The sequence below is a fragment of the Homalodisca vitripennis genome, chromosome 3 (genome assembly GCF_021130785.1).
Source record: "Homalodisca vitripennis isolate AUS2020 chromosome 3, UT_GWSS_2.1, whole genome shotgun sequence".
In the NCBI taxonomy this organism is placed as follows: Eukaryota; Metazoa; Arthropoda; class Insecta; order Hemiptera; family Cicadellidae; genus Homalodisca; species Homalodisca vitripennis.
The window spans coordinates 118,032,955-118,060,400 of NC_060209.1; the positions used below are offsets into that span (position 1 = coordinate 118,032,955).

The 27,446-nt window shown below is 30.5% G+C and overlaps 1 protein-coding gene across 4 annotated transcripts in view; it reads left to right on the forward strand.

The window, feature by feature from the left end:
- The window catches only part of LOC124357394, a 98,157-nt gene that overhangs the window by 22,126 nt on the left and 48,585 nt on the right, over positions 1-27,446 (forward strand). For all 4 annotated transcript variants that reach the window (XM_046809151.1, XM_046809152.1, XM_046809153.1 and 1 more), the window contains exons 3-7: positions 14,839-14,964; positions 18,200-18,379; positions 19,557-19,688; positions 24,317-24,556; positions 26,653-26,964. In XM_046809151.1, the coding sequence (XP_046665107.1) occupies positions 14,839-14,964; positions 18,200-18,379; positions 19,557-19,688; positions 24,317-24,556; positions 26,653-26,964 (990 nt within the window). The remainder of the gene's footprint in view (positions 1-14,838; positions 14,965-18,199; positions 18,380-19,556; positions 19,689-24,316; positions 24,557-26,652; positions 26,965-27,446) is intronic.

Here is a 27,446-nt window from a genome sequence, read left to right on the forward strand (position 1 = left end):
AGAACCTCTAAAGAAATATAATACGGCAGCCTTATAGTATTAAAATAATTCTTTACTAGCAATTTTTAAAGTTCTGTTGGTTTTTGGACAAATTTTGACAAATCTCGCTGAATGAACAAGCTCTGAATAGTGCAACATACAGTTATCAGTAGCAAAACACAGTTTTTGGTAGGTACTAAGTACAATCCTATATGGTCTACGTTGTCCGTGAGATTTGTTTATTGTGTGGTGGTAACCCAACTACGTACCTTTAAAAGGCATGTATTACGCTGAACATTGAATAATAACATAGCTGTTACTCCAGTCATGCCAAAATTATTACCTATGTAATAATAAATCAAGCAATACTAGTGTATTACCTCAAGCAATACAAATGTATTACCTCTTCTGCCAGGCCCTTCTACAAAAAATATTACTTTTATTATGTGTATTTTCTTGCATTGCATTATTTACTTCTTCAATGATGCTTACTGAATCGATTGCTTTGTACATGATTATAATAATCAACATTACTAAGGATGGTGTCTAGTTGCGCAGTTTCAGGAAGATTTGTCATGCCTATCATTGGAAAATTAAATTGAGATAAGAACCCTATGCAATAATGTTAATTGAAAGGGCACAGAAATATACAATATTCAAACAAAACTTTTTACTATAAATTTTTCTTTATACGTAATTTCAATATATTAAAATGCTTACAATAACTGTTTAGTAAATAAACAACTGACTTGCATTGGCTGCTTGACTTTTTAAAAATTGTAATGATTTTGCTAAAAACTGAGAGCTAAAATTCAAAATGGGGTTTCGGCCTTCCATGTTACACGAAATTGCCTTAAAAATGATTATGAAATCTGTTTTTTCAAAATGTACAAGATTTAAAAAATGTTTAATTTTATTCTAAAAGATAAAAAATGATCTATCACATACAAGAGCTATCTAGTTCCAATTAATAAATTAACAATGTAGAAGAAAACATTTCATTATATATATATATATATATATATATTTGATAGCATATCCTTGGCTATGTTTCAACGTAATTCACTATTTTTCAATGTAGGCCTAATCCCCTTTCAAATTGAGGCATATAGTGATAAAATTTCTTCAATTCCAACTTCTATAAACTCCACTGTCTGAAGCGTTAACCACTGGTTGACTTTGGTATGATGTGTGTCGTCGCAATTGAAACGGTGAGAGGTGGTAGTTCCTTGGCACTAGACCTGGTTTGTTTTGGAGAATTATAAAACATCTCTCATCCAAAATCATATAAGAAGTGTTGGGTACGTTTGGCTGTTGTTTCTTTATGCATTGTCATAAAGAAACAAAATTTGAAATCTGAGTTTTCCCTGTTTTTGTATAGCCTATTATAGTTTCTGCATTGTTTCACACTACCTTTCTGCATTGATGAGCTTCATTTAATGAAATCAACTAGAATAACATCCTTATTGTCCCAGGAACCAGTTGCTATGATGTTAGTGACTGAAAAAAAATTTGAGACAATTTCACATTTCTTTTTGGTAAAATGTGTGTCTCCATTCACTAGACTGCCTTTTTAACTCACCCATATTTCATCACCATTTATGATACAATCTAAAAGTTCATTAATATGTTTATCTGTTGTCATCAATAAGAAAATGCTTAGGTCTAAAAGCTTACTTTTTTATGGGTGTTTTGTATGTAGTTTTTGAATTCACTTAGCAAAAAAGTTGTGTTCGCCAATCTTCTTCGCAACAACTTTATGAGGTAAAAGGCATTTTGTGGGAAATATTATGAAATTTCAGTAATCGTTAAACTGCAATATTCATGAATTTTTTCATTGATTTTTACAAGTCTTCTGATTTTTAATGGTAACCTGGCTAGGTCAACCATTAAAATTAATTAGTTGGTAGTTTTTTTATATACAAAAACCTTATTACTGAATGCTCTTCATAAGAGATGGGATTTTCAATTGCTGAGCAGTTTATAAGAACTAGTTACAGTGAGAATAGTAGGAGAGATACAGTTACCTCAGTTTGATGTTTACTGAATGTAAGAATCCTTTTATCCCAAGATCCCAGCCCTCTGCTTGTCGGCCCAAATTGTTACTTCCTGGGATAACTACATGCTAATTTTATGGTTACCATAGCAACTTGCAAAATACTTTAAGGTTTTCTACCAAAATACCTTAAAACAAGATTTTTACAAAAAAGATAAAAAATACTGTTTAAAAAATTGTTAATGCAAATTTAAAAATGCCAGTTTTAACAAAATTAGATAAGTGAATTATTTTTATACAATGTTGTAAACAATCTGAAACGACGTTTTACAGCATATGCTCACAGGAATGTTTTGTTTATTTTCATGAGTATAATCACATCCAAAATTATTAGAGCATTTTTTTTCTGAACACTGTACATATTGCCTTAATAGAATTAGTTCATAATTTTTCAATCAAGCATAGTTTATTTCTTAAAAAAGAAGTAATGGATAAGTTCAATGATAATATTTTGTTCTAAATTTGTCCCATTATTACAACATATTCAGATTGTAGAATGATATGAGACTTATTGTCTATTTTAAGAGAAATATAATAAGTATAATGTTTTATTCATTAATGCTAAATAACAGTTAATATACAGTTTCAGTTTTGTTTTATTTTTTTATATTAGAGTTTTGTGTTTTATTGTAAAAAAATACATTGTTCTCAAGTTTTTAGCCTTTAATTTGCATCTAATTTCTTTTATTCCTGGCAGCAAGTCATTATGATAGATTGCTTCCCTATTTAGATTATTTATAGCTTTCCTGTAATCAAAACATGGAGCATTGCAGTTTGACTGAAAAATCTTAATAAATACACATGATTATTATCATTATTGTGAAGAAACTTTAATAAATTTAGAATCTGATAGAACTTGTTTAATACGTTCAGATATTCTATACATTTCTCAATTATGCATTGAATGTGGCTTTATTGTAAACTAAAAGAATACAGATGAATTAAAAATCTTTTGAAGTACTGACCTGTTAATTACTTGAAAATATAAAAAATAAAGACTTCTTTGTAAGCAAATCATGCAACCTTAAGCTGTTATTCTTTTGGAATCAAATATTTTATTTTTTTATGGTTAAAGTTTGATAGCAATCTAAAACTTTACCTTATTAGTGATTTGTATCAAAGTTGTAGGTTGTGAAAAGATTAAAGATTACATATATTTATATTTAAAATATCCATTATTCTATTACATATTGTTATGGAGAAAAAAACCTGAGCAGCAGGACCGAACTGGTGACCCCTAAACATCAGTCTTGACAACCAACACTACAGGCAGATTTGCATTGTCAATGTTCCCAATTAGCAGCACTGTTCTCTATAACTCCTTAGTTATAATCATTTTGGTTGAGTAATTCGGTTTATTCAGTAATACATGGGTTAGGTATTAGCAGGAATTAACTGTATATCATTGTGTAGGATCACTATACTATTCTTTGTTTCAAGTTTGTTATTGACGATGAATAGTATGATATGAAAGTATAATAGAATTTCAGTAATTTACCATTGTTATGTGTTAAAAAAAGAACACTTTGTTTTGAAGGTTGAAAACACAATATGCCTGTTTATGCATGGGGAGTTTTGGCACATGAAGAAGAGGTTAGATTTCAGTCGTCGAAATGTAGTGTTAGGCTTAACATTTTAAAAACAACTAGAAACTTACAAGAGACATGATATTGAGTATGATCTTACAAGGATTAACCAACCAAACATAGCAGGAATTTAAAAAATGTCAGGAATTATAACTGGAGTGACTAGGAAAAGTTCCTCCGATTCTTCGTATTTAAAAAATTCAGGAGCACTGCATATAACATAATGACTAACCAAAAGCATTAAATAGAACAAGCATGAAGCATGTTTAAGTCTTGTCTTCTTTGTGGCATTGTATGTATGTGTTCAGTGTTATGTAGCTTTCAATTCACATAATATAACTAAATAAATAAAAGAAATTAAAAGTTACATGTTTTCAAGAATGTAACAAGCTAGACCTCAAAACAGTGAGTAGGAATAGCCTTTCAAATGGGTGATCATTTTACACTTTTTCAATAACGTTAGCTTTTTTTACACAATTATGAGGTATCTTTTAGAGTATTCCTTGTTACTAAAACAATTGTAAGATATAAAGTGATCATAAGTTTCTCCTTAATACAAATATATATCAGAAACACGTGAAATCAATTTTATCATGCTCAGTGAGTGACTTATGCTTGCTTTAAGGTTGTCTCATGAAATTCTAAATATTCTAGCAGCTGAAGTTCGTTCAGAGTAGCACGGCATTCAGATTACTGTGGGTTCGGATTAATACAGCTTGCCTGTATATAAAAAATTAGGGCCCATTGAATCCTATGTAACATTCAGTTAACAAAAAACCTGAAAATAACCTTAAAACACTTAGCTTAATCTTAAAATTGCTCTTATATTGCTCCCAAACTTAATTGTGAATTTAGTTTAGACAATGTCAAAATAGTTTCTCTTTTAATTTAATTGTGGACTTTATTAGTTTTGAAATTTTGACAGAATTGACACACATTAACTAAAAACCACGTTTCAATTTGGTACACAAAGATTTTTAATTTTATCCCCAAAAGGTTGAAACCAAAAGATTATCTGTCATGCTTGCTTGCATCTGTAAGTCGCTTACTAGTAAGTAGTTACAATTTATTTTATGATACTAGTAAGTTCCCACCAGTGCTGAGTTTAATTTCGTTGTGAATATAAAAATCATTCATTACAAGCACACTCCAAATTGTATTATTTATATAAAAAATAACAGATAAACAAAAAATTCTTGTGTGCATTGTAAAATTAAATATCTGTAAAAATAATTTTGAATGCATATATTTTAATGTTTGTAGTTCTCCTAAAAAGTGTTAGGCAAATTGATTTTGCTCCTGATTAATCATTACATGACTAAAGTTATTAAAATCAATATTAAATACAAAAATTAAGACATTAACGTTAAACACGAATGTTTTCTTGTAAAATAAGAAAGATTTTATTACATTCTATTAAGCATGACTGAAGTGAATAATTTGTGACCTAAGTGAGTCTCTTTATTCCCTTATATCTTTGAAGAATAATTAATTAATTAATATTTATTTCACCTAAGAAATTTTTCAAATGATAATTTATTGAAAATCTATGTAACAGTAAATACAAAAAAGAAGTACGAAATAAAAATTATTGAAATTTTATTTCTTGAAATCTGATGAGACAATGTCTGAGAACATGTTTTTAGCTATTTTGCTTGAAATTTTATACTTAATATGTTCAATTATGTTATATGTTTTTGCACAGATTAGTAAAATCCATTACACATAGTCTGTTTCCTGTTAATTTTTGAACAGTTGTAGACAGAAACATAATACTTAGAAAAGTATTTTTACTGCAAAAATGGCTTTTAATTATTATGTGCCAAATCCGTACAGCTCTAATATTAATGGGGGGAAAACGCATTTAACATAGGAAAGGTTATTTTTTAAATGTACTTGTTTACTATATTTGTACAAGAATATTTGTTTTCTAGATACAAAAATTATTCTTAAGAAAGTTGAGTATACAATTTTCAGTCTCTTTTTTATAATAAATAAAATATACATTCTAAATATAGTTAACTTTGTAAACTATTGCGTTATTAAAATTGCCCTTTGGAGGCAAACCCAGAAAGCACTTGTTTATGGATTAAAGAGTTCAATGTAACTTCCAAAAATACATTTACACGTTGTGTCTAGCAAACAGACTAGTGTATATCAGACTCGGTACAGCTACTCAGGACATTCATGTCTAGCAAACAGACTAGTGTATATCAGACTCTGTACAGCTACTCAGGACATTCATGTCTAGCAAACAGACTAGTGTATATCAGACTCTGTACAGCTACTCAGGACATTCATGTCTAGCAAACAGACTAGTGTATATCACACTCTGTACAGCTACTCAGGACATTCATGTCTAGCAAACAGACTAGTGTATATCACACTCGGTACAGCTACTCAGGACATTCATGTCTAGCAAACAGACTAGTGTATATCAGACTCTGTACAGCTACTCAGGACATTCATGTCTAGCAAACAGACTAGTGTATATCAGACTCGGTACAGCTACTCAGGACATTCATGTCTAGCAAACAGACTAGTGTATATCAGACTCGGTACAGCTACTCAGGAAAGTAACGTTAATTGTCTACCTGAGAAAGAGCTTCAGGTTGTATGATTTGATTCCCTTAGAGCATATGATGCTATGTTATTATTACTGTAGTTTATATACAAGTATAATAGCAATGTCATATGTGCTGTGTATATGATAAACTCAATAGTTACTTGTAAATTGAACATTATTTGTTCATTAAAGTTCTTTAAACAAACATGTGTCTTTAATTTTCATGACTTCATGTATTACCTGCCCATTGGTTTGAAATAGTTAAAATGCTGCCAAAAGGGGCAGTATCAAGTCATGATTTTTATGTTACTGTATTTTGTAAGTGAACATTGAGGTGTCATACCAATGTTTCCTTTATTTATATACATTAAAATATAAATGTTGTAGTAATGATTACTATAATAACATCAAGAGAAATCAATAGGCATACTGTCAATTTCAAGAGAATGACAGTAATACGAGTAGATTGTTTTCTTCACAAATGCGGAACTAAGATAATTAAAACCACAAGGGAGTCATAAGAAAACTGAACTATCCACAAATTTAAATTACTCAAGTATCTTAAAAAAGGATGTCATATTCATTTTAACTTCTTGATATATTTACATTAAAAAATTAATGTTAGAAACATATTCAAAAACTTCTTATACTCCATATTTAAAGTACCCTGTTATTATAATGTAACAAACATTACACGTTTTATAAAGTTTTTTGCAAGAAATAATTGTAGTACACATTGACTTTAACAGATTCATTACAATATCGATGTCTAAATAAAGACATTGCATACAGCCCTGTTATTTAAAGGGTACCAGTTAAAGTATTAGATGGTGCATTGTTTGTGTCGCGGAGAGATAAACATAATGAGCTAGCCCTACTCAGGTTGTACGGTAGTCACCTTTGTCCAGTCATGCATACAGCCCTGTTATTTAAAGGGTATCAGTCTGGCCAACCTACACAATACCATGGGTTTTTAAGACGTAGCTCGTTGAGTGAAGTTACCAGTCAGTGTCACCACGCAGCTGGAAGTCATTTTCTTTAGCTACCCAGTGCTGCACTCTGACAGAACCCGATTAACATGTTGACTGCGGCAGATGTGCTAGTACGCATTAGTCGACATGAACTAGAAAGTTTGGGACATTTCACAGAACGTTGTGGTAAAGTGGTTTTCCAACTGATTAATTCAAATTGACATATTGGACACAATTTATCAGGGCCACTTTACCCGACAGATTGTATATATTTACATATAAACTGGGTATATTATTTGGTAATACAAAAAATAACACTAGTTTAATAACATATAATCGTTATTTAATAAGTGCAATTTTACAAAGATGTAATCAAAATCTTCCACTTTCATTCAATTTATTACAAATCTTATTTTACTTAGTTTTATAAAATTAACAATTATTACTTCTGAATGTCTGTAATACATTTCTGACATAACATTTGTTTTGGGACATTCATTACAAAAGGTAGCTGAGTGTTTCATAATTCTTGCCACATTACTTCTTTTTTCTTCAAAAACTTTTGTAGCACATTTTACACGCTTTCCTTGATATGCGTTTTGTAACTCCTTCCCCATCAAGATGTTGTTATGACTCATATTGTTATGAGTCTGAAATCCCTGTAACAATATAGGAAACTACATATACAACATGTAACTTCTACTTGACAACTAGAAGACAAATTTGTATTAAGAAATCTACAAAACCACTCAGAGCTAGTGTTGAAGTCTGTTTAAGATTTAAATTATCTCCTCTAAATCTTTGTAAAAAGTGTATAAAATTAATTTTCTTTTATAATAATCAAACTATTATTATAGACTAATACAAACAAATATCTAATAGGAAGTCCCAAAGACACAGATAAACAGATAGGACAAAAATTACACAGGGTTATCAAACTACATTATGTAACATTAACAACCTATAATAAATTAATTGAGTTATGTAAGAACCACAAGAATGAAAGGAAACAAGATTAAGCAGTAGCATTCCTCTGATTTAAAATATACTCAAAAGTGGGTTGGTACTACTTCTTCTAAAAGTAAAAACTTGTGAAATTCATCAGTACATGACATCTCCATTCCCTGAGTATTCTTGTTATTACTACCAATGTAGGTACTAAGTACGTTTTTAACCCATCGAAGACCAGAAACTTTGTTTTGCTTGGAATTATTATTTCTAGTTTAATTTGCAAATTTATTGTATATAAATTTCAGAACATTTTAAATTTCTACTTTGATTTTTTGACTTTGGGATGCTAATAACCCATTGGGATAAACTGTATAACTGGAATAGTATTAAAAAATTGGTTGACAACTGATATTTTACATACTCATATTAAATGAGTAAATATATATATATATATATATATATATATATATAAACCTTATATAAAACCTTATATAAAATATATATATAAACCTTGAACATTCATTTTACATCATCCATTGACCATCTCATAATAAAATGTAACTGTGCAACTTTTCATATGCAACACAATGTATGACATTGTGCAAAACTTGAGTCGTATGTACTTCACATCTCTTGCAGACTTTGATGGTTTTGTGCTTGCATAGAATGTATTCTCTTTGAGATTGATGGGTTACAATTAGGTGTTCTTCGTGATGCAGGCGTTAAGGGTTGGAAGCTGTTTTTAATTGTGTTGTTGGTCAAAGTGATTATGTCCCACGGTTTTTCTGTAATAAGGCCTGTAATACCGCTCTCCTAAAACTGACACAAGGAAAGTCCTGTATTTGTAGCTACATCTATGAAATACCAAAACACAACTGTGATACTGTGATATACTACACTTATCCTATAGTTCTCTATGTTATTGTGTACAAAATAAACATCCCCCATGTTTCGCGTTGTTTATCATAAGGTTTCAAGATATTAAATTTTGAGAACAAAAAATGAAAACACCAGAAATATGATTACATACAATAAATTGCTGTAATTTATAATGCATTTAGATCAATCTAGGTTCAGAGTGGAGTGACAATTCCCTGTGTAAACCAGGATGTCTCAAGATTTGTACTTCCTCCCCTATCGACCAATCGACAGATTTTTTCTGGAAAAAACTTTTGATTTGTTATTAGTATATGTTTCACAAAACAATTGATGTACTATTTTAATAAATTTAACATAAAACCTGTTTTTAAGAGAATGCACATAGTTTACTACAACCTATTACTAATATTATGTTGTTCAAAATATAATTGATACATTATTTATGGTTTAAAAAAAAATGTTAAAACCTCAGTATATGATAATAAAGTGGGCATATGTAAGCATTAAAATTGTTGAACACTTCTTTTAAATATTAGTTTGGTTTATCTTGGGGCCAGATTAATTATCATTTACTGATAATAATAAAACAATTACAAACAGCATACTCTGCTTAGTACTTAGTAATCATTTGCTTAGTATTTTGTAATCCAAACATCCTGTCTTGATAAAGTTTAATCATAGCATGGTTTTAACCAATTTGCAAGCAGTTTCGGTATTATTGCTGGTTATTCAACACTACTAATTAATACTTGAATACATGTATAACTAACTTCACTGACACATAACCTTCTGAACAATACAAATTATTTTGACAATAACATGATGGTGATAAGTGGAGAGACAAAGTGTCATTGGTAGTTTACATGATTGCCCCTATAGATGATTGCAACAGGAAATACTGCAGACCAGTCGAAGAAATCAAATTGCTTGGTAAAATAAAACAATTGACTTTTGAATGCCCCGAGACAATTTTTTTAGCATATATTTGGAAGAAAAAAACTGTGACAATCCCGGTTTTCCAGAAAGTTTGGTTTCCCTAGTCACTAACTAGGACTATAGGGATATAGTTTTAATATAGGGTTTGAACATTTTCATTAACCAGTTTCATCTAACATTTTAAGGTGGTGGCCGTTTTCATTTGTTTCAAATTTTTATCTTGGCTATTTCCAGCCTAGTCCCGTAGTGACATGTATATTAGAAGTATTAATCAAATTTAACATGTTTACTGCGGCATGGGTCATCTGTGACTCAGTACACTTTTAATCGAGAATAGCCTACTACCGGATCTCACCAAACTTACTCTATTCGCAGAAGATATATTTTAAACAGTATTTTACTGATTTACTTGCGGATGAAGCAGAGAGAAGTATATTTTATGATTATTATAATAAAGACTATTATTATGTATGAATCACAGGGTGACTCATGCCACATATGAACTACATTGCTGGTGTGCTTGTTACACCTGTTCACGCTGATATCATCTGATGTCACTGTCTGCTACATTATTGCACCATCCTCCAAGGTACAAGACTGCTCTTATACATTCGTCATGTTTTGGCGATTTATTTAACAATTGAATATTGATCCAATAGTATATAAACAGTTTATGGTGTGAGTCATGGGTTAAATAAAAGTAAATACCATATACTGTATGATGACACTCCCAAATAGAACACAGTCAAGTAGTTCCTCCAATCTAAAAGCGCTCTAGTGCTGACCTACACAAAACTATCAGATACCAAAGTCCACCATCACCATCAGTCACTGGTGACTCTTGTTGCACTATCGCTTTATTTTTACTAAATTTTGTAATCTAAGTATTGAGGTTTCAAGATGGTTTCCGGTTAAAGTTTCTATAGTTGTATCTCAGTTATTAGGAACATGTAGTAAAAGAACAAAAAAGTATTTTAGTATTTTCATGTAAAGCAATATTTTCTGAACATTTTTTAACGTCTCATAGAATTTATTGGTACAAATTTTGAGAAGTATACAATAACATTGTGGAAATCAAAGTGTACATGAAGATATATGATAACATTAATTCCTTACGTGTAAATTTGTGTAGAAACATAATTTCTAACTAATAGTAACTGAATAAAGGTCATCTTTTCAGAAACGTCTTTATATGCTCTTAAATATTTATATCTTATAAGTTCAGGATGGTTGATTAAAAATTGTTTACAGCGTTGTTAAAGGTAAAAAAGGTTCACCTTTGGTTGACTTTTTTGAACACTTAATTCTACACATGCTAAATACAAATCCAACAATCATAAAAAATAAATTTTTATTTTAAATTGTTGTAAAGTTAATTTTTTAATAGATCGGACCTTTGTAAATGAAACACTTGATGTTGCCAAATAAATTCAATTTATTGTTCTATTTTCTTTTCAACCAAACCTATACAAAGGTTTATAAACTGATTAATTTTTAAAATAAACATTGTCATTATACAGAGTATCGAGGCATCACACTTGAACTGCATACAAATTTGAATGTCCCTGTATACTATATATACGTAATAATTCAAGTCTTTAAAAATTAATTTATATAAACTCCAACGGAGGCTTCAAATCTGTAAGTAAAAAAGAAATATATTTTAAAACCAGATAGTTGCGACAGGGTCTACTAATTTTGATTTTAACATTTAAAATATTATAAAAGAGGAAAAACAAATTCATATTTTACTGAAATAGGAAATTGAACGTTGTAGAGACAAGACTTCTTTTCACTTGATCACAACTTTGGCCACTGAACTGATCTCGACATGAAATTACTAAGGGGGTTTGTAGAAAGAGGGAGGTGGGAGGCAGAAGAAAAGTATGTGACAAATACTTTTCAACAATGTCCAGACATCAGCTGTCTCTAATCTCCTCGGGCACGCGCGGCAGGCTAAGTCCATGCCCATTTGTCTGCATGCCTGCACTAACTTCACAAGATCTGTTTAATTACATCTAAAGAAAATCCTTCACTTTATTCTTGGAAATGAAATAATACTTTCGTTTAACCACCTACTTTAGTAGATGCCTCCATTATTACGTTACCAATTATATAACTTGGTACAACTGATATATAATTTTTTGTATTTTATAATCAATTATAAAACAAAAAATCCATGAACATTATTTCTTACTGCAGTAACAACAAGAAATTTAATGAAAATTATCTTTTTTAAAGGCAAACACGTCAATTATGAAAAGCAATGTCAATACTCCAACATTGGTTAAGACAGATCTGTGGACTTGCAGGGCAGATGTTACAGCGTGTTTTATAATGACTAAATTTATGTAAAGAAAAAACTGTTTCTGTGCAGTACACATTGTCATACAAAGATTGAGTACTGAAGTTATTTTATATATTTTTAAACAATTAATTTTGAAATATCGTCTGAGATTTTATCGAAGGAAAATATAGGGAGGCCTGCAAAATAAATTTTTAATTTCATAAGCTTTTTTTGTTACTTTATATGTATTAATAGTTCAACACCTGTGGCCATAGGTGTGTAAATTTGTTTTTATTCTTTTTAAAGTTTACTAAAAGGCCTGTGAATATTTAATATTTTAAAATTGAAGTTACACAGCCTTTTCATTATTGTTGTATCAATTAAACAAATTCTATTTAATTGTTTGTAAGACATTGAAATTCTGAGACCTTATTGGTGGAGGTGGAGAAGTTTGAGTAGTAAAGCTGAGGTGATTGGTTCTTTCTTAACGATTTTCATACATAGTAAATAGCTAAGAGTGATTTTTTTCATTAGTAGTTATTTAATATCATTTAATGTTTATAATTCTAAACATGGATGTAAGGCAGTGCAACAAAACTTTTAAATATATTTAAATACTATTCAAATTGTTATGTGATAACTAGCATGCCTAGGAGGTGAACAAACAATTCTTAATTTTAAATTTGCTAATTTGCAATTTTTATTTTAAAACTTGAAGAGAACACTTTTTAGCAGTTCTACTCTACAAACTGGGAGAATCAAGCATTGAGCAGTCCAGCTAGATTCCATTGTGAAACTACACTTAACAAGTCACTGATAAGGCAGTCATTAAGATAGCAGTACTCTTACTGATATAACTATGGTGGTAGTGTACACATTTGTTATTGTACAATATTCTCCAATAAAATATGATTCAGTACTCTATGCTGCCTTATTTATCCTTATAGTGTAAGGTAAATAAGAATTACATAAGTGTATGACATTATGTCCTTAGTCCTCAGATTCAGTCATTATTAATGGTGTAGGAATCAATAATCTCTATTGTGTATGAAAATACCTCATGCAAGAAGGAAAAGCCATACAATAACAGCAGATCTTAATTATTCAAAACACAACATAAGTCACTGAGAATTAATTTGGCTATGATGAAAGCTCAGTTGACAAATTATCTATCTATCTATCTATCTATATATATATATATATATATATTAATTGAACCAAAACCTTATAAAGGGATTATCTTTGAAGAATGTGGAGCAGGGAAGATGACATTTGGGGAAGATAAACTTATGCTATTGTTATATTATAGCCCAATTGTATTCATGTGACAAATAACAAAAAAAAAGCAAATGCACTTGTAAGAACAAGAATGAAGTAAAGCTTCAAAAGTAAAATGTAACCAATTTTTCATACAATTTTTATTAAAAGCTTAACATAAAAACACATGTTCAAGTAAAATTTTCAATATATTTATTGAATATCAATTTAAATAGCACTAGAGATTATGTAGTGGGCAATGTGAACCAACATCTGAGTGAAGACCTAGCATGCTCAAACATTTTAAAGCATTAGGTCATATTTGTTTATCCCTCTGACATTTATGTGAGAGGAGAAGTACATGCAAGGGAAGTGCTGTCTGTAGCTCAGGGGCTTACTCGTATACATTATATTTTAAATCCTCTTGTCAGACATATGACAAGATTTCCTCCAAGTACGCACGTATAAGTGTACGTTTTACTTCTCCATTAAAAATTAAGTATATATATATATATATATATATATATATATATATATATATATATCTATTGTTCTCTGCTCATCTGCAATGTGTGCAATATATGTGTGATCATAAGAATATATTTCTTTAGTATGAATGCTCTAGGAATGTCAATGGATTTTGTATTTGGTTGTTTAATTTACATTCTATTTAACATACAAGTAGTTTTTCTTTACATACTCTAGTTATTTTTATGTGTATATAAGTTTATCTTTGGTAGACAATGCTTATTGATGTTATAAGGTTTTTTCATAAAATAAATACTACTTACATTAAGAAGAGTTTGACAAATTTTCTTGCTAACTTGCACTTAACATTTATTTTGAAGAAGTTGGAACTGTTTGGGTGTTGTTTTTGAGACAATGCTATCCCAGTGAGAGGTGCTCTGGACTGTTTCAAGACAAGTTTGCTGCTGCTGAGGTGCCACACCAAATATTTTGGATTTTAAATCTTATCAAAATGAAAAACATTATTTTTTCAACACTTTTCAAAGTTTTTATAAATCAAAAGTAGAAGAATAATAATTACAAATTGGAGATAAGAGGGAGAAATCATATCAAAGTGAAAATAAGTACTTTGGAATTGAAAATAGACAATATACATTGGATTGTATTTCTGTTCAGATTTTGATTAAAAATTCTTTTTCATACAATATGTAAGCTGTTTGTAGTTTTTATAGCTTTTGTTCAGTGTGCAAAATATTCATAGATGGGTTCTACTAGATACACTGAAATGTTAGTATTGGAATTGGCCTTTCCCAAATTAAATCTATATTAGACAGCTTCAGGTCTTGGAGCGTCTAGGTCGGCCTCTCGGGAGAGAGAGGGAAACATGTATTCTGTGGTTGCAGGTGCGGCCAGATGTGAAGTTGCCTGTTCTATACCTCATAGATTCAATCGTCAAGAATGTGGGAAAGGCATATATCAACCTCTTTACGCAGTCTATTGTGCAGAGCTTCACCAATACTTTTGAAAAGGTAAGAAGCATAACTTTTTTTCATACTGTTTATTCTTTTTATTAATTATAAATAGTAAAAAATAAAATTTTAAAATATTGTGGGACAGACTGGCCAATAGAGGGATAAGTAGGTCTATTATTGAAAATAATGCGTAACTGCTTTTTATGAAAGTTAATTCCAACCAACAGATGTGTGTATATATCTCTATATCTATGCTATATAACGCGGCTTGTGGAAACGATGACTGCCCCAAAATAAGCCTAAAACAAGTTTAAACTTGTTGAAAAAATTGATTTTATAAATGGCTAAGATAGTTGGCCAGCTTGGTGCCCATTTTGTTTCCATATGGCTTACATTTAAAGTTAAAACATTCAAAACTCCATTATTTATGAAATTAGGGAAAAAACATAAAGTGTTGCTTATAAGATTAATTAAAAAATTCTGAATAACAAATTTGTATTTCAAACAATGTTTTATGATTAATACATGTAAATCCCATGAGAATAAATTAATAAGTTGGTAAAAAAATCTACCTACTTTTTTTGACAGCCAGAAAGACTATTTTTGATTACTGCCATTTAAAAAAATTAATTTTTTAAATTAAAAATATAATTAAAAAATAATAAAAAGAGCTACGATAATAAGAAGTAAATTAAAAGTTTGATTGTGTAGGTTGGTCTAAAACCCTACTCCTATACATACTGCAAAAAAAAAATAACATGACCATTGGGGCAAAACGATTTTGAGTTAAATATTTGTATGTGTTAAAATTATGTTGAGTTTTACTAAATCTAACAAACTGGAGCAATGAATGTAAAACATTGAAGCCTTAGGTGATTTGAATTCATTTATTGCGTACAGAATAGGTATTGCGTATTGTAATAAACATAAGCAGGATCAGCAATATTTTTGGTAGCTATGCTAAGGCATATTAAATTTAAAATGCAATGTTCCACATAAATTATTATAAGATCGTTAATTTAAATAAAAATCTTATACATGCTTAAAAAAACTTATTTGATTATTACGTATAAAGAAAAAAAAAGAGCTTCTTTCAAATAAACTTCATCTATTATTAAGTTGTTTTATAACACGCTTACATCAATTTAAAATCTTGCCTTAAAATAATGAAAAGATAAATGAGGTGAATTGGCCCAATGAACCATTTAAGTCATGTTTTACTTTTTTTTAAAAATAAATTGGTCTGATTACACCACAGATCAATTGCCCAACGATCCTCTTTGTTTAAAACTATACTAATGTTTGGGTCACTACTTAAGCCATCAGTTGGTGAAGTGATTAAACCACTCCCTTGAAACCAAATGCTTAAGTCTTCTACTTTGTTTTGGCTTCTTAGCAAATTGAATTGACTTTTTCTATGTAAATTCCTAAGAATCAACTGAAGCAATTTGTGTCTTAGAGTTAGGAGTATTATTATTAATTTAGACTCAGTTTAGATCACCACTAGTCCAAATTAAGCAGATTGGCTTAGAAATGTCAATAAAACAACTTTAGATCAGTAATAAAATTCAGTACATTTATAATAGATAACCTGTTACAAATAATTTTACAACAAAATTCATCTTTTAACATTTTGATATAATAACCACACTGACTGAATCAAAGCTTAATGATGAGCAGTTTGTAAATTAGTAAAATCTCTCTACCAATGCATGGTGAGGCAGCCAAGCCATGTGCATTTGAATAAGGGTTTTTGGCTGATTCCTGACTGCAGTGTTGCTGCCATCTGTGGGTGGAAAACGGAAATATGTGAGCAATTATGTGTATCCTGCACACTCTGTTGGTGGTAAAGTGATGGCAGCAGTCTGTCGTTGTATTTCTATAGTTTTGCTGCTAGTTAACAAAGGCAGGACCGTTAACATACATTTAACTACATTGGTTGTTTAGTATAAATAATAATTCATTTTTTCTCTAACCATTTTGGCAAAATAACTGATTGCTTAATTTTAATTTACAACTGTTTAAATTAAATTCTAGTTTTGCACTAGAATACGGATCCTTAATAAATGATTTATAGTCAAAAGTAATGAACAGATAAGTTTTAAGGAGTCAAAATATAATAATGCTCTTATATATGTTTTCTTGAAAAATAACTTCAAATGTAATGTTAATTGATATATAGTATCTATATCTAAATCCTTAAAAAAATAACTGTAAATCGCTAATCAAAACACTTCCTTGATGTTTGTTATTCCCAGGTGCGGAACCCCTCTAACATTTAAACTTGAGATATAGTAAATTATATTACAATTATATTTTTGTCCTCAAGCCTCATAAAGAACGTAGATGAAAGCTTACGTGTAATGTATAAATTTAAGAAATTGACGTAGAAAGGTTTACAACGTATCCCATGTTAAAAATGTGTATAAATTTGTTGTAAATATTCAGATGCTCTTTATTACTATTACAAATTTTATTTTTATAGCACAAAAAATTAAGTCTTTAGATTGTCAGGTCATTTACAATAATGTTTGTTTATTGTACTACTTTTAGATATCTTGTAAGATTTACAGGTAGCGATCATAAAAAGTTTTATTATTATACAACAGTGTAGTAATAATCATAAACATGATAATTAGCCTAGTTCTTAATAGATTCAGACTAAACATAGTATAGAGACAGTATTTACATATGGGTAGTCTTAATCAATAAGACTTTCAAAATAGCTGTTAGCATTTGGTCAAATTTTTATCCCAGAGTATTTCATAACACAAATCAAAATTGACACTTTTCAAATTGTTGAGTTGTAGAATTATAAAACTGAACCATTAAAAGTGAATTAGTTTGCAAACATAATTTTGGATAACTAAATTATGTCTTTGTGTTTGTTTACAAATATATTTATAAGATTACAAAGTTGTATGTCTTATAAGGTTTTAATATTATGGACCTTCTAAATGTTTAAAAGTGTTATGATTATATTAACTTGATAACATTTAAAATTTATTATTGTCCCATCAGTGTTATACAAATTAAACATCTAAACTAATTATGTATTTTCAGTTTGACATTTAGAGATGATGGCCATATATGAAAAATACCTTTCCTCTGACTGAGCCGGAAGGTATACTAGAACAGTTTTGTAATTAACTGTTGATTAACAATACATAGAAAATAGATATAGGACATTAGAGATGTGAAAGGACTAACGACTTGTTTAATAATAATAAAACAGGATTTAATGTTCTTTATGATAAATTACATCAAAGACTAAAAATTAATGTTTTTGCAGGTGGATGAGAAGACAAGAGAACAAATGTTTAAACTGCGGCAAACATGGTCAGAAGTGTTCCCAGCAAAGACCATTTACACCTTGGACAAGAGCGTACAGCAAATAGACCCAGCGTGGCCTGTGTCTAATCCTCCACCCACAGTTCACCTTAACCCCAAATTCTTCAAGCCAGATATGCTAGTGAGTATTGTTGTAAACAATAGTTCATTAATGTGTTGTCAACTGTGGAAGCATTTTTATAAATATTATAACTAAACTGTTTATCTTGATCTGAAGATTAATGAATATTTGACAAATGGTTCATTATAAAGATATATAGAGGTATCAGCTTTTATTACAACATTTTTAGCTCACTTTAGCTAGTCAAAAATTTGTGCTATTAGTATATAAGTTAACACCAGATTGATATTAAAACAAATTAGCAAGATATTTAAATGAATGGCTACATGATTTAATTCATGATTAACCCTTTTAGTGCCAGAGATAAAAAAATCCATGTTGTGAAAAGTGCTGAGTTATTTGTTTTGTGGCTATGCGAAAAGTGCCAGACGGTTTTAGACAAAAACAAAAGGTTTTAGAAAAAAATTACCTACAATTTATTTTTGATAATAAAAAGCTCCTTTCTAATTCTTTTTAAAGGTAAACAAATTATGTATCAGAAACTATGTACCATAAACAAAATTGAAAAACATAATTAATTGCCAGTTATTTTCCTAAAACTCAAGGTTTCTGAAAAAATTCACCTAAAGTTTATTTTTGATAATTAAAAGCTTTTTTTTAATTTGTTTGAAAGGTAAATGAGTTGTCTATCAAAAAATATGTAACAATAAGATGTTTATATAGTTTTATAATCAATTTAGACAGTGACTTTTCTACGGAAACAAAATAAAAATCCAGTTTAAGGTAAAATAAGTACTATAAGAACAATCTATTTTAATTTTCAATACTTTTACGGTAAAGACCATTTAAAAACAATCTATTTTGCGAAAAGCACACTGTTTCTAGAGTTCTAAATGACTTTGGTCATTGTAATAAAAAGCAGAATTATTTTTCCTGTGATATAACCAGCTGGACACTTTATACAAGGAATCACGATACTGTGTTCAATTCTTGAATTTCTATAACCCTATTCAGAATTATTTATATCCATTTACATTTTATCAAAAAAACAAGGGAAAAGTGTTTACAATTTTTATCTGGGAATTTTACTAATATGTTAGAAAACAATTCTTAATTTTCTTTCTAATGTGTTCATTCTTGATAAAAATTACTAGTGAGTTACAGATTGAAACGTATTGTATGTTTTGTTTGTGATATGTTTTATTTTTCAACCAATAAGATATATTCTTGTTTAAAGGATTCAAAATCTTTAACCTCAACCATAATACAGCAAGATATTCCTCACATTGAAAGTCAGTCTCGCCACAGAAAAACCAAGACTTACAGCCCTCGAAATCTTAGTGTAACTCATTCATCTCGGTCAAAAAAGGTAAAGTGACATTGGCTTTGGACTGGAGCATGAAGGGTTGGATGAGGTGTGTGGTTTTTGAAGGTGCATAGTGGTTGTTTCCATTGGTGATACTTCTGTTGGGTCCTCAATTAACTCAAACAGCTAATGTAAACATTTGTTGCATGACTAACAAAATTATAATACAGAATTATATAATTTGTATGTATATTTTAAAACACTTAATAACTTAAGTGTAACTCATTAATCTCAGTAAAAAGGTAAAGTGACAGTGGTTTTCGACTGGAGCATGAAGGGTTGGATGAGGTGTGTGGATTTTGTTGAAGGTGCATAGCGGTTGCTTTCATTGGTGATATTTCTGTTGGGTCTTCAATTAACTTAAAAAGCTAATGTAAACTTTAGTTGCATGACTAACAAAATTATAATATATTACCATAATATAGAATTCTGTAACATTTGTTCTGTTTGGTAGATAACCTAATAAAGTAATTATTGTTTATATATATTTAATAAATTTGAAAAGTAAAAATTTGTAGTCTATAATTTGTAAATATGATTTTGTTTCGAATACAAAATATAAGAGGCTGAAAAGAACACAATAATTTTAAAGTAAGAGTGTGCTGTTAGTAACTGTGCCCTATACTCAATATAATAGTGTGTCTGGTCCTTACTCATTATCATTCAGGACTTGGGCAATAATTATTCGAACAGTGTCTTGAAGATTTTATAACATTTCTCATTATGTGATTGTATTAAAAACTGTTTCCAATAGTACGTATCCAGCTGCAGTTCCACATCAGGTCATGATTGCAATAAAATAGAATATAAAAAATAAATTATTCATCTATCGATTTGATTAAAATAGTAAAAAAAGAATTATTTACATCTGGTTATATCAGCAATATTTAAATAGTGATATTAGATAACTTTAGTTACTTAGATTAAACAAAACTATTTATCAAACATCCATGTAAATTTAGTAGATGGAAGTATATCCCGCACCAGATAAGTTTACTCCCATCATTTGACTTGGCAGTCTGTTTAATTAGGTGTGTATTATCCCTGTTTAGAGTTACTGTGAAAAAGCCATTTTGTTTTATTACATCTAAATAACACTTAGAAGCAAATCATAAAAAAGTAGTTCAATATAATTTTTGAAAAATATTCACAAATATTACAATAATATTAAGTTATTGTTTCAAATAACTATTTTTGGTTGTATTGGACTAAGAAAGTATAATAAAATCATCTTTTATGATGTACAGTGCCGTAAGGTGCTTTAAAAAACATGCATTATGACAATAATTATTAATTTTATTAAATGTTTATTATTTACGTTTTAAAGTTTGATTCTCATATAAAATCTCATCTGACAGTGTATACTATGAACTACAACCTAACCTCAAAACAGTATTATTGTAACAAACAAGCTGACTAGTTATTTTGTGTATTAGTATGAAAGGTTTTATTTCAATAAGATTTATTTCTTTCGAAGGTTTAGGTATTGTCAATTTTATTTCAATATTCAGTTTGATTGTTTTAATTACCTGATGAGGAACTGCTGTAAAGGATTTTTTAAATTGATGAAACGCAAGACGTAGGTAAAAAGTGTATTTTCCAGTACTCTTTAAAAAACATGTGTACAATGATGCTGGCTCTTGACTTACAGATATAAAATTAAATGTTAACAAATTATTTCAGTTTTACCTTCAATTTTACACTTAATAACTCTGAAAATCATACACAAATGTAAAGTTTGATAAACATTTCTTAGTTTTTAAATAAACTTAATACTTTAATGTCTATTTAGAGACTCTAAGATGATATGATTTTTAAATTTCGGTTGCAACTTGGCTGTAACAAATTTTAAAACATCAGAAAATTTGATATAATATAGAAGAAAGAATTGCTGAAATTGAGAGTTTTGTGAAATTAGAAATTTCATAATACTATTGAAATGTAGACTTCTGGAAATAAACCAATTCAATATATTTAGCAGATACATAGCAGTAAATTGGTAGAATTTACGAAAAAATGGCTGGAATTTAATGGGTTAATGAGTATGGGTGGCTTCTCATACTTTAAGAGTGATTAAATAGTAAATCAGTATTTATTTATTGGGATACATTCTATTTTGAAAACCTCAGTACATATATAAAAATTAGCTCCTCAAAAATGATTGGTCAAATGATTACAAAAGAAATGCAGTACTGACCATTTTAATACCCCTTTAGGGATTGCTGAAGACTAAGTACATACGATCTCCTATGGCTAAAAACATTTTATGTTGATGTAGTTTAGTTTACCTAAAGCCGATATTTGTTGCTCTGCAGCTCTGATGACACCAAATAAAAGCGGTGCAAGCATTTAACGAGTTAAACTAATTCTGGTGCTAAAAGTTCTGGACCATGTACTTGGAAAATGTTAGGTTTTGGTATGGCTCTTTTATTACTTGCATATTATTTTGTATAAGAAAATAATAAGTTTTAACAATAATTTACAGTACAAATATTACTAGTAAACCTTTTCAAAACACAAATTAACATACATTTTTGTTTTTCAAACAAATGTTTTAAAATATGGTTATAACGAATTTAGTAGTAACACTTAAAGTACAATAATAAAAAAGGTAAACTATAAATAATGAAACAAGCTAAGAAACATGATGTGTAAGATATTAAATGGTTGAGTGTATTTTTAAAGTTATTTTTTAAAAGTGAGTAGTGTATTGAACCTGGGTAACTAGGTGAAATATATGTTCATATTGTATCATGTCAGTGATTTAATGTGTTCCATGCTAAAGACAGTATGATGGCACTATTCATAGTGTTTGACAAGGTATATGTAATATTCCTGTATAGTACGAAAAGTAAGAGCCAATTTGTACTTTGTTAGAACACAACCTAGTTTTTGCTTGAAATTAGTAGAAAGAATTCCATATTTAAAAAATTGGCCATCAACAGCACTGTTTGTAGTGGGCGTTGCAACAGGAGAGTGAAAACATAATCAATTTTTATTAAAATCATATTTCTTTCAGTTTGACATTTACATTAACAACCAATTGTCATTCATTTAGCCTAAATTACAATTGTATCAGCGTCAGTGAAGAAGATATGAAAATGATAGACAAGTCACCATTTTCAGTTTCTATAGTTTTGGGTGAACAAAAGTTTAGATCTCAGGTTTATATTACGTAGCAGACATCAATAACTTTTGTATCAGTTACGTCATAAAATTCTCTAAAACAAAGATTACAAACAATTCTAGTTAAATTTAACTAATATTATAAAGAACTAGGTATATAAGACATTGCTTTGTATTGCTTGCTGCTTCTAATTACATATGAAATGTTATTCATACCTCATGTAAGTATGAATAACAGCGTAATTTCATGTCTTACTAATGAATGTACGAGGGTCGTCCATAAAGTAACCGCCGTTTGGGCCTGGCGCGATAAGTAGTGGGGGTAGCGCCGCCATTCTCACATCGGTGTGCGCAGCCGTTCAGTACGCTTCTAGCTGTGCAAGGGAGAGCATCGTGCGATCGCGCGTTCTTTTGGTACAACGTAAAAACATGAGCGCCGTGATAGAAAATCCCGCCACGTGTGAAGTGCGTGGTGTAATAAGATTTCTGTGGTCGAAAAGTTACACAGCAGCTGAAATTCATCGTGAATTGAGTGCGGTGTGTGGCCCAAACATTATGAGCGAAAGTGTAGTCCGTCAATGCAATGGGGTCATACCGCTTCGCCTAGCAAGCCGAAGAAAGCTCGCCAATCTTTTTCAGCGAGAAAATTGATGGCTACAGTTTTTTGGGATGCTAAGGGCATCTTGCTCGTTGAATTTATGGAGCGTGGTACGACCATTACAGCTGCAGCTTACTGTGAAACGTTAAAACGGCTACGACGAGCGATTCAAAACAAGCGTCGTGGTCTTCTGACATCTGGTGTTGTGTTTGTCCATGACAACGCCCGCCCTCATACAGCTCAAAGAACTACAGAACTTTTGAAAAAGTTCAAATGGGACGTTTTTGACCACCCCCCCCCCTACAGCCCGGATTTGGCTCCCAGCGATTTCCATCTTTTCCCGTACATGAAGCGGTGGCTTGCATCTCAGAGGTTTGCGAGTGATGAAGAGCTTCAAAACGCTGTAACATGTTGGCTACGTTCTCAGGCGGCAGATTTTTTTAAAGACGGAATTTAAATAACTGTTAAAAGATATGATAAGTGCTTGAATTTGTATGCTGAACATGTAGAAAAGTAGAGAAAAGCTGCAGTTTTTACATTTATATAATACAATTTTTGTATCTCAACTAGTTTATTTTTTATTTCAAAACGGAGGTTACTTTGTGGACGACCCTCGTATATACTCGTACATAAAACGGTGTTTGTGCTAATTGTGCAAACTGTCTTCTGTTATGGAGGTGGAGGACCTTTTAGTGTGAATACAATACAGTTGTTAATGTATCAATGGTTTTAACTTTTATAAAGGAATTTGAAATGTAAAATCACCCATATGTAATTTTTCTGAACAACTATATACATTACTAGTATTTTTGTTAATAACCTGTATATCAAAATTCCACCACAGGTTAAGTAATGTTGTAATGAACAATAGAGTTGGCACGTGGATACATTACAATGACGGTTGCAGGTAACTCCTACAAGCAGTACTGTGGTTGACAGCTCGAAAGGGGTACCAGCGGTGGCGGTGGTAAAACCTTCACAGGCCCCAGAAATTTTGCGAGAACAGATGATAATGAAGCAAAAGATGATTCTTGAACTGCAGCAGAAGAAGCTAAAGCTAGAACTGCTCGAGACTCAGCAGCAACTGCAAGAGCAGCAGAAACAGCTGGAAAAACAGTCTAACAACAAAACATCTGCTGAACTCTCAGTAAGCATCACCGGTTTTTTTTTTTAATGTTGTGATTGTTTTGTAATTTATATCATTAAAGCATACTTGCCAGTTTATTCAACCGACATGCAACAGTTGTCACCAAACGAGTTTCTAAATCCTCTGTTCCATGGATTAATGATTTTTTCAAATAGCTTCAGAAACAAAGAGATTCTGCTTTTTGTGTAGCTGAGTGGTTCAAATCGCTACGAGGTTCAAGTCCACTCTAAATTAGGCTGTTTACAAAACGGCTTAGGAATCAAACTCGGCAGTGAATTTGAAATTCCAAGGTTCGATTTTATTATGCAACTCTGTCCAAGCATCAGACAACTAAATTATTGTGGAAAAGGGTAACTGACAATAAATGATTGCTTTGTGAATTTTCCCGTTGATATATCTGGAGCTCGTGACTATACCTACCTCTGAGCTTGAGGCTGCTCCTCATTGCAGCACAGAGCACCAGTTTTCTTTCACTCCTGTGAGTGAGGCTGATGTGCTGACTGTGATTATGAGGATGATCAGTAATGCAGTCAGGGTTGACAACATTGCGCTTTCTAAAGATGTTCCAGTCACATTGCCTGTCTTGGTTAGGATCTTAAGTCAAGCTCTACATTCTTCTTAGGTTCCTGTATAGAAATACACAATATTTTTCCCATTTTACATCATATACACATTTATATGGTAATTATTTACAAATTAGAGAGAGAGAGAGTTCCAACCTGATGATGAATACATTTGTGATACATGTGAAATACAACGGTTTGCTCTCTACCTACCACCAGTGTCAGTGTTAGGTTGGTTCAGACTCTATGTTTCCTCCTATCAGCTATTGTGACATAGTAATAAACGAGATGACTGTTGACTAATTGGGTAGGCTTCAGCAAGCCCTAAACTACTGTATCAAATTTATTTTTAATCTTGGACGAGGTGAATACTTTTCTCCTTATTTCCAAGTATCCCTCCTGAAGCTTGTCAATTTAATGGGTACCATATCCTCACTTTTTTACATTCAGTCATCAAGTTAAAGTCTCATAGTTACCTGTCCGACAATTTTAGTTTCGTATCTGATATCAGTGGACGACCCTCAGATTGGGGAGTCCCCTTACGATTCGTGACCAACGTTTTAACAATTTAAATAGGTTGTTCACTGTTGAAGCTCGCAGTTCATGGAGTTCGCTTCCTAAAAATATCAGAAATATCAAGAGCTGGGTTTGCTTCGGACGATGTTAAGGACTTATTAAAAGGGCCATGTAGGGGTGGTGTAGTGGTGGTGCATGGGGAGCGCATATCTTATGTATATATAAAAGATTTTGTTGTATTGTATTTTGTATTAATGTTATTTCAGTATATATTGCTTATTTTTACTGCTTGTAAAGTTTTTTTTACATTTCTTTTCATATAACTATGTTTTTTTATTGTAAGGGAATGTTATTAGTATTGTTTATATCTTTTTCATATTATCTTGAGGCTAAATGGAGGAGAGGAATAAAACAGTCCTAGCTCCGCCTCAAAAATAAAGACGTATTTCTTTTAAGTTTTTTCATATTTTATACTAACTACATCACATCATGGTAATCTACAAAAATCTGTACCTATTAATCTATTTTTGGTAATTGAGTTTTGTGTGAATAGATTTAATCTGTGAAAAGAATATACAAATTTCTAGAAATATATATTAATTTTAAATAAAAAAATGTTAATAAATTAATCTCACCAAATTACTCCTGGAAAAATAGAAAAGTTTCCTGCTTGTTTGCCATTTTGTTTTTGGCCTGGACATTCCTGGTTAATATCAAATTCAAATATCTTTTAAAATATTTCACTACGTTTAAAATATTGAGCATTTGTTTAATTTTCAATTAAATAACAAACTGGACATTTCAGAATTACAAATAAAATGCCTTTGACCCGTAATGAGCAAGTCTATACTGTGACAAAATGCTAAAGTTGTAAAAAAAACCGTTTAAACATTTTACCAACGTTTATTTATATTTTGGAATCTTCAATTATATTACTACAAGAATTATTATTATTATTAAAGAGTAAATATAAATTGATACTTATTTCCATATATAAAAGATTACTTTGATTTTCAGAAATTACAACAGATTGTGAGTCAAGAGGAAGCCAAATTGAAGTTAATGAGTAAAAACCTGAAAAAGCAAATACAAATGAAGTTGCCCAAACTTCAGCAAATTCACAAGGTAACAAGTGACATCAAAGCTCAGAAGGTTGCAGATGTGAGTAAAATGTCAGTGGTCCCTGAGAGTTTGGTCAAACCGGCAGCATTGCTTGAGTTAGAGAAGGATGAAATTGGTGGTAAACCTTTAAAGACACCAACGATTGGTAAATCCTCTGCTGTAACGAAGGAGCCCAAATCCAAGATCACTCAGCTGCAACAAACAGTGGTAAGAAATATTTTTAATCCTCTTAACCTTTGAGTCCCAAGAACTGATACGATTGGGTTAGATGTTCTTTACAAAAAAAGCCCTGACTGATTGAATCAGAATCTTCAACACTGTACATTTATTTGTTTGAAGGTTATTTTTGACAATGGAGAAGGATTTTGAAGGAAGCAGGATTTTTCCGGACATTTGCCATCGTTCAGTGAAACAATCACTGAACGATGGCAAAAAAAAATACTGTCCGGAAAAATACTGTTTCCTTCACTGTACATTTAAATATTATCCAACCCTTACAAATAGCATATAGGATATACCCTGATTCTAAAATAGTTTATATCACCCTTTTTATTAGGTTTGGGCTGATGAAAAAAACCTATTCTGATACCGATACCAAAATTTGGTCTCAATTCTAAATTAGAGTAATAAGAAGTAATTATTTTTTGTGCTTTGACGATTTTTTTAGTGTCTTTAGATTGTTATCATAT